The sequence below is a fragment of the Lynx canadensis genome, chromosome B1 (assembly GCF_007474595.2).
Source record: "Lynx canadensis isolate LIC74 chromosome B1, mLynCan4.pri.v2, whole genome shotgun sequence".
Taxonomy (NCBI): Eukaryota; Metazoa; Chordata; class Mammalia; order Carnivora; family Felidae; genus Lynx; species Lynx canadensis.
In genome coordinates, this window is record NC_044306.2 from 14,777,789 (window position 1) to 14,796,048 (window position 18,260).

An 18,260-nucleotide genomic window follows, 5' to 3' on the forward strand; every position below is an offset into this window, starting at 1 on the left:
ACTCCGTTGGCAATTACGGGACTAAAAAGTTTTGGGGTTTTTTTTTTAGGAATGAACATTAATCATTCTTTTGCCAAGAGTTGCTAAGACTCACAACTGGGAGAATGTTATTTCATAGAACTACACCTTATCTACAAGGGCTTCCGGCAAAAATGTGAACCCCACTTGAGGTGCCCCAAGTCCGAGCACAGTGGGATGCCGGGCCAGGCCACGAGGCCAGGGGGCTCAGGCGGAGCCAAAGTGCAGTGAGCTGCCTGGAGCTCCTTTCTGAGGGCTGAGGGCCAAGTTACAGGCATTTACATGTGGCCTCCCCAGGAGTCAGGCCACACCGAGGCCTCCTGAATCACTTCGGTGACCTTTGGAACCGCCGCAGCGATGCCCCCTAAGAGCTAGTTGTGGGCCAGTGAGCGCTGGACGGCGCAGGGAGGAAACCGTATTTAGCGCTCAGGGAATTACCTCCAGCGCTGCTGTCCATCAGTCTTTGTGCCTTCGGACTTGACACACCACTTGCTTCCCTTCCTGCAGGCTGCAGGGCACTCACGGGTACGGGGCGTCGGTGGGCCCATGTGTGTGACTCGGAGGTGTGGCGTCATAAGCCATGTGGTCCATAACCATCAGCTTCATTGTGGGGGCTGTGGGCTTTTGTTTTTTAAGTGAACTCTGTGGCCAACGTGGGGCCTGAACTCCCCACCCCGAGATCAAGAGTCGTATCTCTGCCGACTGGGCCAGCCAGGCGCCCCTATGAGCTTTATTGTGATAAAGGTGACGCTTCACTCTCCGTCTACCAAACCCTGGGTCCACTTCAATTAGATACAAGATTAATTAGAAGGCAGGGATGCCAATGATTAGGGTCCCCTCAAATCCTTACATTCCAAAGGACAGGAGGAAGAGAGGGAAGCTCTCTGCTTCTAAGAAAACTATAATGAGACAGAGAAAAATGTAATTGTTCCCATATTTAGCTTGCAAAAAAAAATGCAGAATAGAATATGTATGAATTCAAGGAAATAGAAATAAAGATAATCGTGAGGTACATTTCTCAGTACTAAAGGAAAACCAAGGTAAGTAATTACTTACGAAAAATGGGGTTAGATAAGAAGACCGGAGATGAGATTACAATGGTGAAGCAGGAACTTCAACAGGTATTTGTGATTTGGGGTGGGGGTGGGGGGGAAGAGAGGAGTGGTGGGGGCAGTTATGAAAATGAGAAGAAAACACAATAAAATGCCAAGGCATTTGTGCATTCAGCAGATATCCATCGAATACCTATTGCGTGCCAGGCATTTTGCTAGGTGAATAAGAAACACTGTCACCACCTTTCTCAGTGGAAATTCCAGTGAGAAAAACAGTATTAAACAATAACTTTATTTATGTGATTAGAATTTTGGTTAGTATATGACAGAACCACAGGGGGGTTACGTGTAGCTAGTGTGGAGGGAGCATATAGAGCAGGGAGGGGCCTAACCTGGTCAAGGGGAGGGTGAGGAAACAGCACTGTGTTACACGTCTGGTGTTGTGTAATCTGAAGTACAAAAAAATTCATGTTTCTGGAGTGTTATTGTTTTAGGTGTTTATGTCCAACAGAATCATTTTCACATTTCTCTGAAAAGTCAGTATGCTTTGCAACAAACAATTTGGGGACAACTGGAAATCCACAGGCAAAAGAATGTGGTAGCATCACTTCCTCACATCATACACAAAAAATTAACCCAAAGTGGGTCATAGAACCTAAGTGTAAGTTAAAACTGTAACACTCTTGGGATATATTAGAGGAGTAAATCTTCATAATCTTGAGTTAGGCAAAGCCTTCTAACGACACAAAAGCACGACTGACAGAAAGAAAAAAATTAATCAGACTTTGTCAAAATGAAAAACTTGTACCACAAAGGATACTATCAAAAACTGAAAAGGACACCCAGAGGATGGGAAAAAAAAAAATAGTTTTTGCCAAACATATATCGGATAAGGGATTGCATCCAGAATATATAAAAAATTCTCACAACTTAATAAAAGGCAAAAATCCAGTCTAAAAAGGGGGCAAAGGATTTGAACAAACACTCATGAGGATAGGTAAATGGGCAATGGGAGCATGAAAAGATTCCCAACATTATTCATCATTAGAGAATGCAAATCAAAACCACAATGAGATCTCATGTGTGCTAGGATGGCTATAATGAAAAAAAGACATGATCACAGGTGTTGGTGAGGGTGTGGAGAAACCCTCAGACACTGCTGGTGGGAATGCAAAATGGCGCAGCCAACTTGGAAAATGGTCTGGTAATTCCTCAAAAGTTTAATGTAAGGTTACCATGTGGCCCTGCAATTCTACTCCAGGTATCTTCCCCAAATAAATGCAAGGTCCACAATAACTCGTACATGAATGTTCAGAGCACCCATATTCCTACTATCCCAAAAGCGAGAAAAAACAAATGTCCATCAACTAAATGGATAAAATGTAGCCACTCCATACAATGGAGTATTATCTGGAAATAAAAAGAATGAAGGACTGCTTCATGCTAAAATGCTGAAAACACTTTGTTGAGTGAACGAAGCCAGCCGCAAAAGACAACATATTGCTATTCCATTTTAATGAATTATCTGGAATAGGCAAATCGGCTGAGACAGAATGTAATTCAGCGGTTGCCTGAGGCAGGGTGAGGGCAGGAAATGGGGACTGACCGCTGGTGCACTTGTGAATATGGAGTTCTTTTGGGGTTACAAAAATGTCCTCAAATTGATTGGGGTGATGGTTGCACAACTGTGACTAAAGCCATTGAATTGTACACTTTAAGTGGATAGATTGTATGGTATATAAATTAAATCTTGATAAAGCTATTATTCTAAAAGTAAATATGTTTGATATATTCAAAATCTAATCTCCCTGCTTCCTTCCTCTCCCTCCCTTCCTCCCATCATTCCTTCCTTCCTTCCTTCCTTCCTTCCTTCCTTCCTTCCTTCCATCACCAAATTCATACACCTGAGATGGAATATGTTTAATCCATGGAATGAAGTATAATTATATTTTCAATTGGGTGATAAGAAATGATAGAAAACCAAAAATGAAACATTCTTTTAATTTGTGGAGCTACAAAGAATATCTGAGGTGTAAGCAAGTCTCTTTAATGAGATTTATTCTTTTTTTCATTCAAAACATATTTATGGAACATTTATTAAACATTTGAGAACTGTACTAGGTGCTATTTTATGATTTCAAAGCAACACGCACATGAGTGTATTTTTCATAGCATGCACCTGAGACCAAGTTTCCCATGTTTTATAATAACCAGTCTGCCAAGGCTACAACTCCCTCCTTTCTAGCAAGTAGTTTACAAGAGCTGACTTTGGTCTATCACAAATTGCTTAAAAAGATTAAACACACAGTCACATTTGGACATCTCTTGACATTTACAGAAATGCAAAAACTTTCTTAGAAAATTCATGAAATTGCCACATGTCTTGAACAGTGAGTTTGTTTGACAGCAGTCTTGGGAATCTTAGAGTCACCGGAATGGGGTGTGGAGAAGCCAAGTTTGCCCCCTGGGGTGCCTCTCTTCCCCAGGGACTTGCAGAATTGCTGTGGTTTAGAGACAGCTGGAAGCTTGACCCAGCTGGGACCGGTAGCCGATGCCAGTCCGATGGCCTCTGGAGAAACTGGCGGATTCTGAAATTGCTGTCAGGAGTCTCAGGTCTACCGAGGTCAAAACAGAACCCAGCTCTCCGTAAGTCGATCCAGACCTTAGGTCAGTGTGACCTCTAAGTGCTGAGGCCCCACCCGGATCCCCTGAACCTGCATCTCTGGAAGTAGGCCAGATGATGCTTACAACCCCGGTAAGTTTGCAAATGGCCATGATGCCATGTGGATTACCAAATTCTCTTTAGAAGTAAAAAGAGTTGGGGCTCTATGATCAGGACTCTTCGCGGCTAGAAAGAATTCCCTGAGCCTGTTCTAATTTATGCTTAGTTCTTCAGAATTTAATTGAATTGGGTTCTGGAGATTAGAAATTGGGCGGGGAAAGTAGCCATTCATCTCCTCTTTAATGTAAGGACCCTTCCTTTCATTTACCTTCGGTATTTTCATGTCCATCCACTTATCTTCCCCCTGGAATGAGCAGTGAAGTAGCAACATAATCCAGGAGAAAAGTGTCTATATGTACTCAGATTTTACTCCGATGGAACAAAACACATTTCGAGAAAGAATTTTCCTGGGGAAAATAATGTAACTTTAAAAGAAAAATCAAAGGGAAAAAATTGTAGCCAAATTATTAAGCCACTAAAACATATACATTATTTTGGGGAAAAGTTTTTTTCTCCATTTAGTGAAATTTCTTTATTATTCACCAACACTCACGACTCCAAAAGTATCTTACTCTCATTCATCTATTCAAGATTATTTATTAACTACACTTTGTCAGGCAAATAACTGAAGTTTTATTCTGCAACTTGAAGAATTTAAGGATAAGTGAGGGAAATAATGGTAGAGCAGGAAAGACAAGTGTTAAGACTGTGTACATGTTTTCACTCTCTTGATTTTGATGACCCACTTTTAACTTAATCTTCTAGGGATATCTATCTTCTAGGGATCCCTCCTTCAGGAAGGTGGGCGTCACTCAGTTCATTAGATCGCCATCCTTTCAGGAGAAAGGAAACTTTTGAACAACGGATGCCTGTTTCAACAGCCACTGCCAATGTTCTGAAAGCACCAATTTACTTTCAGTCATATAACAAAGGCCGATTTGCCTTCTTTCTAATTGATTCAATGGCTTGCTGGCACTTTTAAAACACATTACGTCAATCCTCAGACATCTTTTGTGATGGTAAGTAGTGATCTTTTGCTCTGGTGATTCCAGGCACAGAGATGCTGCCAGCCTTCTCGAATCACAGTGTTGACACTTCTCAAGGCAAACACTATATATATATATATATATATATATATATATATATATATGGGCTTCATCATCCTGAGACTCGATGTGCTGTCTCTCCCGGACAGAAGTCTCTTTTGTAGTAAATGTACCCCAACTCACTGTTAATGCAATCATATGTGCATGTGACTCCAGTCATTTGAAAGCGCATTGATCCTTTGTCTCACAAGATTTCCTACAGCAAATCTAGAAGACTAAGAACCTTTCAACTCAGGCCCAGTGGCTCTTCTTAGGAGTTTCCGAAGAACGTAGGTCCCTGAGGTGGCACTTTGACCAAACTGTTTCCTAATTAAATGGCTAATTGGTTAGTGACTGGGATTTGGTCCCAGCTTGGGTCCCTACCCCAGCTTGGGATTTTCCTCAGGATTCTGGGTCACTCAGGGTCCACTTTGCTGGTGCTCAACCAGACTTGCTCCAGAACTACTGGTGCATAGAACTTATGCTTAATGTGCTACCATTCCAAGCAGTGAACTGAGATTTCTGCAAACATGTCCACATGTCCTCAGCAAGATGCGTAATGACTGTATCAGACTGTGATGACAGGTCAGGTACTGCTACAGCCAACACGCTGGGGACCCAGAGCATGGCAGGTGATCCATCAGGCCACCCACACATGCAGGGCCTGCCATGTGCAAGGCTCCATGTTGTGACAGACTGGGAGAAATCTCACAGAAGCCCAGGGCTACAGCAGGCTTTCCTCCTCAAGGCGAGGGAGACGTTTTTGTGCACTCAAGACCTTGGGAGGGCACCCACATCTTCCACCTTGTTCTATGAGTTCTTCAATCCTTAGTAATTTTGATTGGCGATCCAAGCTAAGATATGCCCTCCCCGGGACTCGGCATAGAATGAAAAAGAGTCACAAACAGAAGACAGCTATTGATTTTATGGGGATTTCCTTTTTCTGGGATGGAAGAAGCAGTACAGGGTTGTGGCCATAGACCCCAAGGATGGCTCCTGGGTGTGGACACGACACAGACAAGGCCCTGCTTTGTGCAAGGCAGGACACAGGAAGGTCCAAGACTCCATGCAATATCCACTGTCTGCCACGGGGGCAGGCTCCTGCTCACTTCATCCAAGTAGCTGCATGAGAACAATGCAGAAAGGGACAGACCGTTGAGCCAGTGAAAAGCTGGGGTTTTCCTTATCTCCAGAAGAAATAAAGTTTGGGGTTTTTGGTGGGTTTTTTTTTAAGGAAGTAGGGACTTTTGGGGCACCTAGGTGGCTCAGTTAAGCATCCAATTCTTGGTTTCGGCTCAGGTCATATCCCGAGGTTCGTGGGTTCCAGCCTCGTGTCGGGCTCTGTGCTGACAGCCAAAACCTGCTTCGGATTCTGTGTCTCCCTCTCTCTGCCCCTCCCCTGGTCACACTCTCTCTCTCAAAAATTAACATTAAAGAAAAAAAAATTTTTTTAAAGAAGTAGGGACTTTTATGTATGGAATCATCCAAGAGCAGTATATTTACAATTTTTGTGGCCTCGATTGTGTTAATGAAGCTGTTATTCAAATAGAAAATGAAAACCATTGCACCGTGGAGCATACTTGGCTGAGTGGGGACAACGATAGCAGCGTCTATGCAAACAGTGGGAGTAGAATCAAGACCAGAACACAGCTGCTCGGCCGGACAGACGGAGCTGAGTCAACCTCTCCCTTCAGCATGCACATCACCCTGGACCAGGACCCATTGTTGGGCAGGGGAGCAATGCCTGCCACATTGCACATGATGTTGTAGACATCCACGGACCTGATTGGAGCGGCTCTGAAGTTGGATTTGAAATCTGAAAGGGAAAGGCAAGCAAACAAGTTGTCACAGCCACTCCCTGGGCAGAAAGGGGCTGAGTCACAATACGGAGGAATGACACTCAGGCTCCAGGCAGCTTTGGGACCGGAAATCAGCTCTGCCAATGGGGCGTGGCCAAGTCACTGTGACCTTGGAAGGAGATGTGGAAGGGGTAGAGCTTACAAGAGGATGTCGCTTCCTATGGCTCATGGAGATGAGTTTCTTTAAAAGACAAGTCAGCAGACTGTCCTTGTGCATAACTGTGGTGCCTTTCTGACAAGAGCCATCCTGGGGGGGGGGGGGCAGCAGGGCATCTCCATTTTTGCTGCTCATTTCTGCAGAGCACTGGAGAGCAGGTGTGGTCGCAGAAGGTTGACTGTCTTGCTGAGCTCCCCAAACCCAATTACACGGTATGCTTATCTTCCAGAACATCTATCTAGCAGGGACTGGTTGGACAGGGGGCCCCATAGCCAGCCACTCAAGAATTTTTGTTTCTCATTTTCCTGCCCCACTGAGGTCCCAGGGCTTAATGGAATGTGAAACTGTATGGTTTCCTCTGCGCTAGCTAACTCAGAAGCAACAGTTTCTTAAGCAATGGTTTCTTAAAAAGCTCGGAAGATCAACTCAACGTTCCGTGGGAGACTTTCCCCGGCAGATAAAATACCCTAGCTGAGTGGAAAGCAAGCAAACTGGTATTGGGGTTCGGGACCCACGCGAAGCCTCCGAGAGCACTAATGGAGAAGAGTATTGTGCTTCCACCCAGAGGCGGCACCAAACTCCAGCAGGGACACGGGAATGTGAAGGGTAGGGCTGGCCCTTCGCAGCATGGTAAGTATAGAGGGATTTCAGTGGAGAGTGCACCTTCTCCACAGGAGGCAAACAGGATGCTGAATGTTCAAAGAGTGAGCGTATGAGTTCGGTAATGTACAGAGCAGTTTCCCTTTCGGGCCCCAAACCAGAGCTACACTGAGGTTGAATTCAAGAAGGAGATTTCATCCATCAGTAAAGGCCTCTCTGCATGAGCTTTTAAACCACGCAAGACTTGGAAAAGAAATGGGTCGTACGGGGGCTGTGAAGCCAAGTTTCCTACCTTAGAAAATAGTCCTTTATAATTGCTGTGCTAAAATGATCCCACATACTGTATTTAAAAAGCGAACAAACACCAATGGCAACATAGTCCAGAAGTGCCAACAGCAAATCCTGCTCTTATGTTAACCCTGAAATTACAGATACAGAAAGAAGTTCTATTCAGAAAACTCTGCCACAGAGTATGCTAGAGCCAGGGCAACTTCCCCGGTGATGGCTTTTGCTCACTTGGGAGAATTAATGTTGACTTCGGTATATAAGGTTAATAGGCTCTACAATCAGCCCACAGCCACTTACTAGCTGGAGAAGCTCTGGAAATGGGTGTGGAAGTGGTATGTAAACCATTGTTCCAGGAACGTTCTGTATGCTCGATAAATGGTAGTCGTTACTATTGGTAAACATGTAGAGTAAACACCCGGCAAGGGCAAGCTATGGATTGAAAATATGCACCCAGTACATTACTTGGAGAGTTCACTTTACTTTTGGGGCAGAAAGGATAAGGGATAAGGTAGCATCACCTCGTGGTAAAAACTAGTTAAAATCCAGAGCCTCCCTGGAGGGCAGGATCAGGACTGCCCCAGAATCCCAGCCCTTCTTAGTATCAAGGCAATTACAGGTAGGTGTCTGGTCAGATGTCCCCAGAGAAGAATCAGCTGAAGTATGAGAAATCAATGGAAAGGTTGTCCCAGTGATGTGGAAACAACTCCCCTCCCTCCTTCCAGCTTGCCAGGGGCCTGGATGTGATGGCCACACTGCCCCACCGCATGGTACCCGTATCCTTTCCACGTGTGTGGGTGGCAGACATCAGTAGACCCAACTTCTCTTTCCCTAGCCTTCCCTTTCCAAGCATCCTCATCTTTAACACGTGGCAGGAAAAACTGAGATCAAGCTCTACTGACAAAGAAATATTCGAAAAGATTACATTTTTACATCAAAAGTACAAAATTAAATCCTATGCACATAAGCAGGAAGGAGTGTTGGGTTTTCTTTTCCACTCCATCTGGTTCATGGCTTCCTATTCTGCAGTGCTGGGACTTTGGACCCGATGAAGAGATGATCTAGGCTAGCATGAGAGCTTCTAGAAAATTCCAAAATAGCAAAACCAGATCCAGCTGGGGAGGACGTGGGGGCCAAGCTCCACTAACTCAAGGTGGCACTTTGAACCTGGATTGGGAATCCAAGGTAGTCCCAAGAATTTAAATTTTGTTGATACTAAAACTGTTTCTCCTGAAGACGGAAGGTTCTGCAGGCCCATGCCACGCCTGGCCACCTTGGGGCTGCTTTCCGGGTGAGGCTTGCTAGCTCACGGGCAGCTCACTGAATCACACTCCTGCTGTCTTATCTTGAAACGTGGAGCTCTCCGGGGCAAGATTAGGTTGTTCAAATTAGAAAACTGGGATTAACCAGAGAGAGGCTATCTTCTAGAATTATTTCCTTTTCTTTTTGCTGGACCAGACTTACTGACTTCTAAAGCTGAATCTGGGCAGCTGCAATGATGCCCAGCTTCCTCCCTAAGCAAGAAGTGCATACAATTAATCAGGAGGGATGTACCTCTATCTCAATGTGCAGCTAGATAGCTATTAAAGGCCTCACTCTTAAATTTTCTTCTGAGTAAACAGTGTGTAAAGCTGTTCAATCTTTCATGAGAATTGGAGCCAGAAACGTGATGGTTTGCGGGCGGCTCTCAAGGCTGTATCTGCCTGGAAACATTTTTGCAATTGGCCCAGTCCATTTTCATCAGGGTCATCTATCTGTCTATAAAAGACTTAGGCTTTTAGTTTTAAAGGAGCATATGATGGAGGCCTTTGTTGATGGACAAACTCTCCCCACTGAATTTAACTTTAAGCTAATGCAGCTTTGAGTACTTTGTTTTAAAATTTTGGTTTGAGGCTAGATTTGCTTCTGCTTTAAAATATGCCTGAGACCCTTGCTTATAAACACTCCTTCAACTGACAACTGCTTTTGCATTCCCGATCTTATTTCTGTCTTCTAGGGAAGAAGGAGGAGATGCTTTTGAATGAAAGCCCTGATGTTTAATGTTCTCCCGTATAAAGGCCATGACCCTGGAATGTCTCCAACCTAATCTAACAGTTGACCTCAACCAAGTCCTTAAGGCTCCATCCCTCATTTGCTATGTTTTCAAGCTTTTTAGAGAATTAATGTTGAATTTAGTATAAGAGGTTACATCTGACGTGAGGCTTGGCCGACCAGAACACCCACCAGCTACCACTGGTTGATGGCAACCTGCGTGGGCATGTTCTGAACTCTTTTAGGCCAATGTCGTGAACCTGATTGGCCCTCTATGAATGTTTGCTGCTCCTGGTTCTGATGCTTCAGGATGTGGGAACTTGGGTCACATGTGGGAAAGGATCTGGACTGATGTGTTCCCTAAGCTCAGGAGGCCAGGGGCTCCTGTGGCGGATGCAGAAACTGATGTCTCATCGTTCTCTTTTGTGGTAAGTAGAGTGGCCCAAGGCAGATGAAATGAGTTGGGTTGACATACATCTTCGTCTTGCTACAAGAAGAAGAGCAGACCTTCTAGGCAACACCTCTAACCTATAATTTGAAAGGGAAGTGTGGACTTTCATGGGCTGAACCATTCTGATCTATATCTAGAAAACAGCATTTGGAATATGATACCAGGGTAGGTTTATTATATTTAATAAGGAAAGTGGACAGTAGTAAGAAAGACTAGCTTATAAGCCAGTCAACTGATGGCTGATGGCTGTAGAATGCTTCTCTCCCTCTGCTTTTTGTTTTGTTTTGTTTTGTTTTTAAGAAAGAAGGGGATGTTTGGGTCATAGTATGATCTCCAGAGTGTGTGATAAACTTTCCCCAAATGTGAATTTACAGTCCTCTGTCAGTTAAAGCAAATGACCAAATAGACCCTCTCCATCTCCCCTCTCTTCCATCCCTAGGAATTTATCTGGTCAAGGAAGAGACATCAAGGAAGAGAAAGTCATTCTGGCTCATTCTCAAAGTCAGTCTCAAGGTCATTTCCTAGCCTGGCCTTGAGCACATCCCAGCTTCTGGTTGGGCCCTAAACCGAATGACCCCCACAGGGGTGGGTGCTCTAGACAGGGAGGAACCCTGGAAGGCTCAGACCCTGTGAAATGATCACATCAACTCTGAGACTCACAGCTGTCAGCAACCTGGTGTCTGATAAGCTTTCCTGGACATCAGATAACTGTGAAATAACGTTTTGATGAATTAAGTAAAAAACGAATCACAAACATGTGGAATACATTTTCTTCACTGCACTCAAGATTTAAAATTTACAAGGAAAAGTATTTGGCCACATTTGCCAAACCTAAGAAGCATTTGAAAGCAAGCCAGCAAAAGATGTTTCATGGAGACCAGCTGGGTTTGCTCAGCTTTGCTCATAAAGAGGGTCCATAAAGAAATCGCTTCAGCCTTTACTGTTCTATCAGCCCCTACTGGAGACACTTCCTTGGGAACGGAGGACTAAAAGAATTTGGTCAGCTCTTGCCTACCGGGTCCAAAGGCCAGGAAGATGCCCCTCATGTCCATGAGTTCATTGTCATAGCCATGCCACCCACGCTGCCAGCCTTCTCTCCTGCCAGTGCTGTTCATCCAAAATGGAAGTGACTCTCGATTCTGAAACCAAGCAAAGCAGTTACATTACCCTTTGTCCCAACCATCATGATGAGTGAGCATCTGGCCCAGACGGTACCACCCAGTGTGGGATTTCCTTCTCAACATTCTCCACTGGGGTCATCCAGCCTCAGCTGGATCACTTCTTCTTCAGGTAGCTCAGACCATTGGAGGCACGCCGGTAAGTTGCCAGAGAGTTCTAGTTATAAAAGTATTTTCTTACACGGAGCTGAACTGTACCTTGTGATCAGTTTTAGAGCCACTAAATATATCATGTTAGAGACGGAAGGGATGTTAAAGTGTACCTGTGGTATAGTAAAAGGTATATTTGGCTTTGGTCCCATGTTCCTGACCCAGAGCTCCCAAAACCCTGGGTGTGTCCCGAGTGACAGGAATTCATAATGAGCCCCTTTCTCCCATAGCCGAGTACATGGTAATGGGATGGCTCACTGCGGTGGGGGGCTGGGCAGCTTCAGGAGGTCACTGGAGGAACCAACCACGTGATGGGGGGTTAAAAATTTCAGCCCGTCCCCTGTGCGTTAAGGCTGCATTCAGGCTTGTGGCCAACGATGGTCACTCGTGCCTGTGCCGAGAAACCTGTGTAAAAACCCCGGAGGGCTGTGGCCTAGCGGGCTTCTGGGTAATTGAACAAATTGATGTGCTGGGAGGGCAGTGACCCCAAAGAGAGCATGGAGGCCTTATGCCTCACCCCCCCAGACTCGGCCCCATGCCTCTCTTCCAATTGGCTGTTCCTGAGTTGTATCCTCTGTACTGAAACTAATCATAAACAGAGCACATTTCTGAGCTCTGTGATTCATTCCACTCAATTATCAAACCTGAAAAGGGCTGTGAGAACCTGCCAATCGCACGTAAGTATGGGTGGCCCGGGGACCCAGGACCCCGGGGTGCGTGTGGGGTGCGAAGAGGGGGCGGCCCGGTGGGACTGAGCCCTGTGGTGCAGGGGGCCGCTCCAACTCCAGACGGTCAGTGTCAGGACTGGGCTGAATTGCAGGACACCCGACTGCTGTCAGAGAATTGCTGGAAAATACAGAGTCTAATCTAATCACCTCATTTCTCTAGCAAACCTGACAAAACCCAGAGGCCTTTCCACCCCACACACCACCCCCATCTTTCTGTTTTTCTAGCTCCACCCTTGGGAGCAACTTGGGATAAATTCATCCCCTCCCCTCAAACACTTGAAGATGACACTCCTGTTCCTCTTAGCCAGGGCTCTTATGTTTCCTCCAACAGTCTTCATCTGGGATGGGCTCCAGAGCCGTCACTTCTGTCACCCTTCTTCCCTTCAGAACTCAAGTTTTCTTGGACCACAGACGCTTACTTCTGAGACAATGGCTTAAAGAAGGTTCCGTGGGGCCTGAGGAGGCTGCGGCCAGTGGGACAGAACCCTAGCCCTCCACTGCAGACTAAACATTCTTTCCTGATATTCCAGTCACCTTCCGTGGAACAGGGTTCGATACCACAGACATTGCAAATGCAGGAAGTGGACCGACTGGTCATGAAGGACCCTTGGACCCAACAGTACCAGCAATTTATAGGTTGGTGCGTCAGACTTGTGATAGTACCATCTTGGGGGCGCCTGCATGGCTCGGTTGAGCATCTGACTTCAGGTCGTGATCTTGAGGTTTGTGGGCTTGAGCCCCGCATCGGGCTCTGTGCTGACAGCTCGGAGCCTGGAGCCTGCTCCGGATTCTGTGTCTCCCTCTCTCTCTGCCCCTCCCCTGCTCCGCACTCTCTCCCAGAAATAAACATTAAAAAAAAATTAAAGACCTGTAACAGTACCATCTATTTACTTAATCAGGAGGTTACACTGACATTCACTTCGTCGTCGCCACATCCCGGTGTTGGATGATGTCATTTTCCCCACCGTAGAGTTGAAGGAACTAAGGCACAGAGAGGGTAAGGGTCACTCTTAAAGTCACACAGCTGTTGAGAGGCAGGGCTGGGATCAAACCCAGGCCATCTGTCTCCTGGTCCTTGTGCCTCTCCCACCACCCCACAGCCAGAGACCGCGGCGGTGCTCCTGCCGGCACTGACAAGGAGGTGGCCCCTGTCCCTTGCCTCTTCACCGAGTAGTGGCCAAAGTATAGAAAAGAGGTTTTAAAAGGGGATTCCAGTTTGCCAACGTTCTGCTTCCGTGACCCTGGGCGAGCTACTTTTCTCAGCTTCAGGCTCCCTGCTGGATGTGATAATACCTGCCTCACAGAGTTCTGGGAGGAGGTCATGACTGTGCCACATGCCTGACACATAATAGATGCTCAGTAAGTAGCCGCAGGATGGTCGCCAGATGTCGCTGGCTGCAGGGCGAGGCGCTCTGGTCCTGTGCGGCCGGACAGTGATGGCTGCGAGCCCCGAAGTCCCCTCTGCCTATTTAGCTGTCATATCGCCCTGCGCACACATCCAGTCTCACCCCATAAATCGCTCCCTGGCATGACCGCTTTCTAAATCACACTAGATCACTGACTCTCCGTTTCCTGAATTTCCATCATCCCTCCGCCTCCTTCTCCAGCTGTAGCTTGTATCTTTCCATGGGAATGTTTTTATTAACTTACTGCACTTCTAACCTGTTGTGCTGTGTTCGCTCTTGGTCTGCGGCGATGACCGAAGCACATCCAGCGTAGCTCCGTCGGCTGATGTGAGGTGTCGCTTCCCCGTCAGGCTACCAGGCAGTGATTCCTGCAGCCCCAGGTAGCACATTTTGTTACTAAGGACGTCACAGTTGATGACCCCCACAGGACCAAGGGACCGATGAAAGGGAGATGCAGACCCATTACCTGATTTCAGAATATTCCAGTCCAAATTGCACAAGTACAAACATACAGCCGCGAAAGCCTTGGCCTGAAGGTCACTGGGGCTCTGTCTGATCACAGGTTGAGTGCGTTCTTTTTTATTAAAGTGACAAAATTGTCCAGTGAAACACCTCTTCTTACCGATTTGAAAAAGTAAGAACAAACTGGCAGCTTATGAGAGAAGCTGACCATGTCCCCTAAGTGACGGGACGGATTACATTACGTACGCGGCCTTGACTTCAAAATGGCATGTGGCTGATCTTCTCCCTTCCCTTCCCTGGTGGCTTTCCCTGTCTCTGTTCCCTGTCTCTGTTCCACTTCCTCATCCCAGAGGCATACGTATGAGGTCACGCTGACAAATGCGTGTCACGGGCCTCTGCGCCTCCAGAGCAGAAACCCCCAGGCTGCACGTCCTCAAGGTCCTGCTTGAGGAGAGCTGACCTCATCCTGACTCTACCAGGCCCAGGGACTGCCACATAGTACCACCTAGTGACGTCCTGGGGAGGTGCCCAGGCCCTCCAGACCTGGTCAAAGCTGAGACAGGGGTAGAGGAGTGGGGTGTGTGTGTGTGTGTGTGCGCGCGTGTGTCCGTGTGGAAGGAGGAGGGGAGCACTGCTAAGTTTGGGTCACTAAGGGAGCTGGGCCCAGGGCAGGGTGGGCAGCCGATTCCCAGGGCCGCGGGGAACACCGGTCCCGCCGCAGCGGGTGGCGGGAGGGCCCAAATAAGGCGCCCGCCCGGACAGGGTAGTTCCCCCTAATGAACAGGTGAGGGAGGGAATCCGCTCTACGAAGGCCACGGAGGAACAGGGTACTGTTGGCGAGGGGAGCCGCAGGGAAGGGTGGGCACGTCCCTGTCCCCACGCACGTGGGAGAAGGCAGTGACTTAAGAGGCTGTTCGTTCCGTCCTGCAATTCGACGGACAGGCGCGGAGCTCCGGCCACCCTGCTAGGCTTTTGGGTGAAACGCCTTCCTTCACCTGAAGGAGCTCGTCTTCAGCGAGGAAAGGAGAGGGCCTACGGCTTCTGTCCCGGGCTTCTGTCCCGATGCCCGCGCCTACAGGGACAGGCGGTGAGGCGGATCCGGCCCCGGGGCGCCTTTGGCCTGAGCGGAGGCAGGAAGAGCCCGCCGTGGGACTCCTGTCCGTGGGGGCGCGGGGTGCGTGTAGCGGAGGAGCCTCGGTGACGGCCGCGGGTGGCTCTGACAGTGTGGGCCCGGGGTGCCCGCGGGAGCACGGCCACACGCCCCCCCCCCCCGCCCCGTCCCTTCCCCCTCCCGCCCCGTTCCCCCCCCCCCCCCCCCCCCGGGAGCTCCGGGAGCGGGGAAGGCCGTGGCCGCCCGGCTGGGAGAGCTGGACAGCCTCTGACGGGAGGAGCAGGAGAGGGAAGCGGCCGTGGGAGAAGAGTTGGCAGGAGCGAGGAGGAGAGAGGACCCGGAGTTCTCCGCTCTCAGTGCTGACAGCTTGTGCCAGTCACTGCGGTTCGCCCAGCACCAGGGCTGGCAGACTTTCATTTTACTTATTTACTTTTTAATGTATTTATCTGGAGAGAGAGAGAGAGCGTGCAAGCAGGGGAGGGGCAGAGAACGAAGGAGAGAGAATCCCAAGTAGGCTCCCCACTGTCCGCACGGAGCCAGACAGGGCATTCGAACCCGTGAACCGTGAGATCGTGACCTGAGCCAAAACCAAGAGTCTGATGCTTCACCGACGGAGCCACCCAGACACCCCAAGACTTTCAGTTTTAAAACCAGGACGGTCCTCGGCAAACGGAGATATGCTGGCCGTTCTACAGTGAACACTATCTTGGAAATTTAAATAAAATCTTCACCATGTGTGATTTGTTCAGAACATTCCAGAGCTTTACGGGACCCCTCCTCTATACATGGGTAGGTAGCAGGGAGGGGACCCTCTTTGATGAGCCATTAAGCTAGTTAATCATTTCTAACAGGAAGGAACCAGAAGTAGCCCCACATGGGGAAACACCGGGAGAAATGGTTATTATGTTTGCAGACTTGTATTCTTTTATTTGGGTGCCTGCAACTCTGCTGCCGGCTCACCGTGAAAATGCCTGTCATCAGCTTGCTTGAATTCGGGAAGCCAGGGGAGTGTTTATGAGATAAGAGTTATAGTCTCTAGACTACATCTTTGTCTCAATCATCCTTAGAATTAAAAAAGAAAAAAAAAAAAAGTAATGTGCACTGTTTACTCCCAAATCAGCAAACCAGTTAATGAAATTTGTTCAACACACGCCCGGAGGCATCTCTGAATTTGCCATTTCATGGCGAGGTCAGTCCTTTATGGTGCCGAGCTGGGAGGTACAGGGAGCACAATCAGAAATGGGGGTAGGGTTGGGAATGAGGGTGAAGGTAGAAGGAGGGATAGAAGGACAAGAAGAAGCAAGGAGCAGCCTGGACAATCTGTATCATTAGCTTCTGTTTGCACATGGCCAAGGCACTTGCTTTGGCAAAATCTCAAGGCATTTACTCGTGTTTTATCGTTGCATTTTCGGAATACGTTAGCGTGTACACCTCTCACCTCTTCCTTCCGACTTCCCCTCGGTATAGATCAGAAAATGGTTGCGAAACCACACAGAAAAATACTCCTAAGGAGGCAGGAGGGCCACCAGCTGCTGGGACAGCATCTGGGCCCCAGCTCTTGCCGTGCACCCCAAAATGACCGTGTGGGGAGGCTGAGGGCGCAGAAGATTTCCCCCAAGGCCAGGGGACCATTTGAGGGCCTTGTCGGCTCCTCCTGCTCTGTTTGACTTCCTGTCCAGTCTTCCCCCACTGGAGGCCACAGTGGACCCTCCTACCTTGAAACTTGGGAGCGCTCACTGTCTACACTGCTGGATCCCAAGCCTGGCTCTGGAGACCGCCCTGAGCTTCTATGGGGACCTACTTTGGGGTATTTGCATTCAGTAGGTCAGGGTGAGGCAGGGAATATCTCTACTTAATAATCTCTCCCCACGTGGTTGGGACACATAGTCAGGTCTGGAAACCCATTCTCCCGGCACCTGTCTTGTGCTACGTTAAAGTACCCGTTCCTTTCTAAGGACACTTCTTGTTTATACTGGATTAGAATGCTGAGGTCCGAGTCTGTGTCTCAGGCCCTCTGAGCCTAGCAGCCTAGGGCCCCCCTCCTGGAGGGAATGCAGGGTCTCAGGGCGAAAAGAATCAGTCATGCAATCTGCTCACAGAGGATTGCAGGAACCAGGGGGCCTTACCGGCTGATTTCATCCGGCATCCAGTCTCATTGGTCGGGGCCTGTGGGGTACCGGTGGTTAAACTTTTTGACTACCACCCCTCCTCTCAACCGCTAAAAGTGTAATTCTTCCAGTGAAGCGGGGTTGGACACCCAAGTTTCTCCCCGATGAGGCATCTCACTGAATCTCCGGGGCTCTGGGGGAACACAACTGAAATCTGGTCAGATGAACATAAATAACATGTGAACACCTACCCGAAGTGTGTGAATGGCCTAATAAACATAAATCTACTTTATTCTCCTAGGACACAATTGTAAGAGGAACCTCCCATGTGCCAGAAAAGACTAGAAACTTCTGACATCATCTCTGGCTGAAAGAGGCACCCGATGGTGTCCGAGTCAGGGGTGGCTTCACTTAAAACTCTTGTGGCAGCGACAGCAGGTTGGCTGGCTCGGGTGGTTTCGTTGCTAGGGTTAAGTCTGAGCCACGGTTTCCACTATGGACCCGTTTCTTGGGTTTCCCCCGTGGCTCTCCCAAGAGGCTTCCTGTTGGCCTGACTCCTTGGAGGCCTGTGGGAGTGGTGGTCGGGAACACAGCAGTGCCAAGAGGTCTCCCTACCAGTTTCTCTCCCTGCATCTTAGGAGGCTGCCTCTTCCTAAAACAGAATTTAATTGCTCAGGCCCCGGGCCCTGCTCTGACCCTGGGAAGCCCTGTTGCCACACCCAGCCTAATCCTTTGAACAGAAAATGTCAGGGAGCAAAACCAGCAGGGATCAAGAGAAGCAGAATTCCCTGGAGGACAGTGAAGGGGTGGACAGCACAGAGCGGATCGGGCTCCTTTTTTCCTTTCCCCCCAGGGCC

At 48.1% G+C, this 18,260-nt stretch overlaps 1 protein-coding gene across 2 annotated transcripts in view; it reads right to left on the bottom strand.

Annotated features, from left to right (window-relative positions):
- Positions 1-6,289: 6,289 nt before the first annotated feature.
- Positions 6,290-18,260, bottom strand: part of ENPP6 (ectonucleotide pyrophosphatase/phosphodiesterase 6) — a 114,763-nt gene continuing 102,792 nt past the window's right edge. For both annotated transcript variants that reach the window (XM_030311845.1, XM_030311846.1), the window contains exons 7-8: positions 11,276-11,399; positions 6,290-6,693 (exon numbers count right to left, since the gene is read on the bottom strand). In XM_030311845.1, the coding sequence (XP_030167705.1) occupies positions 6,488-6,693; positions 11,276-11,399 (330 nt within the window). In that variant the 3' untranslated portion in view covers positions 6,290-6,487. The remainder of the gene's footprint in view (positions 6,694-11,275; positions 11,400-18,260) is intronic.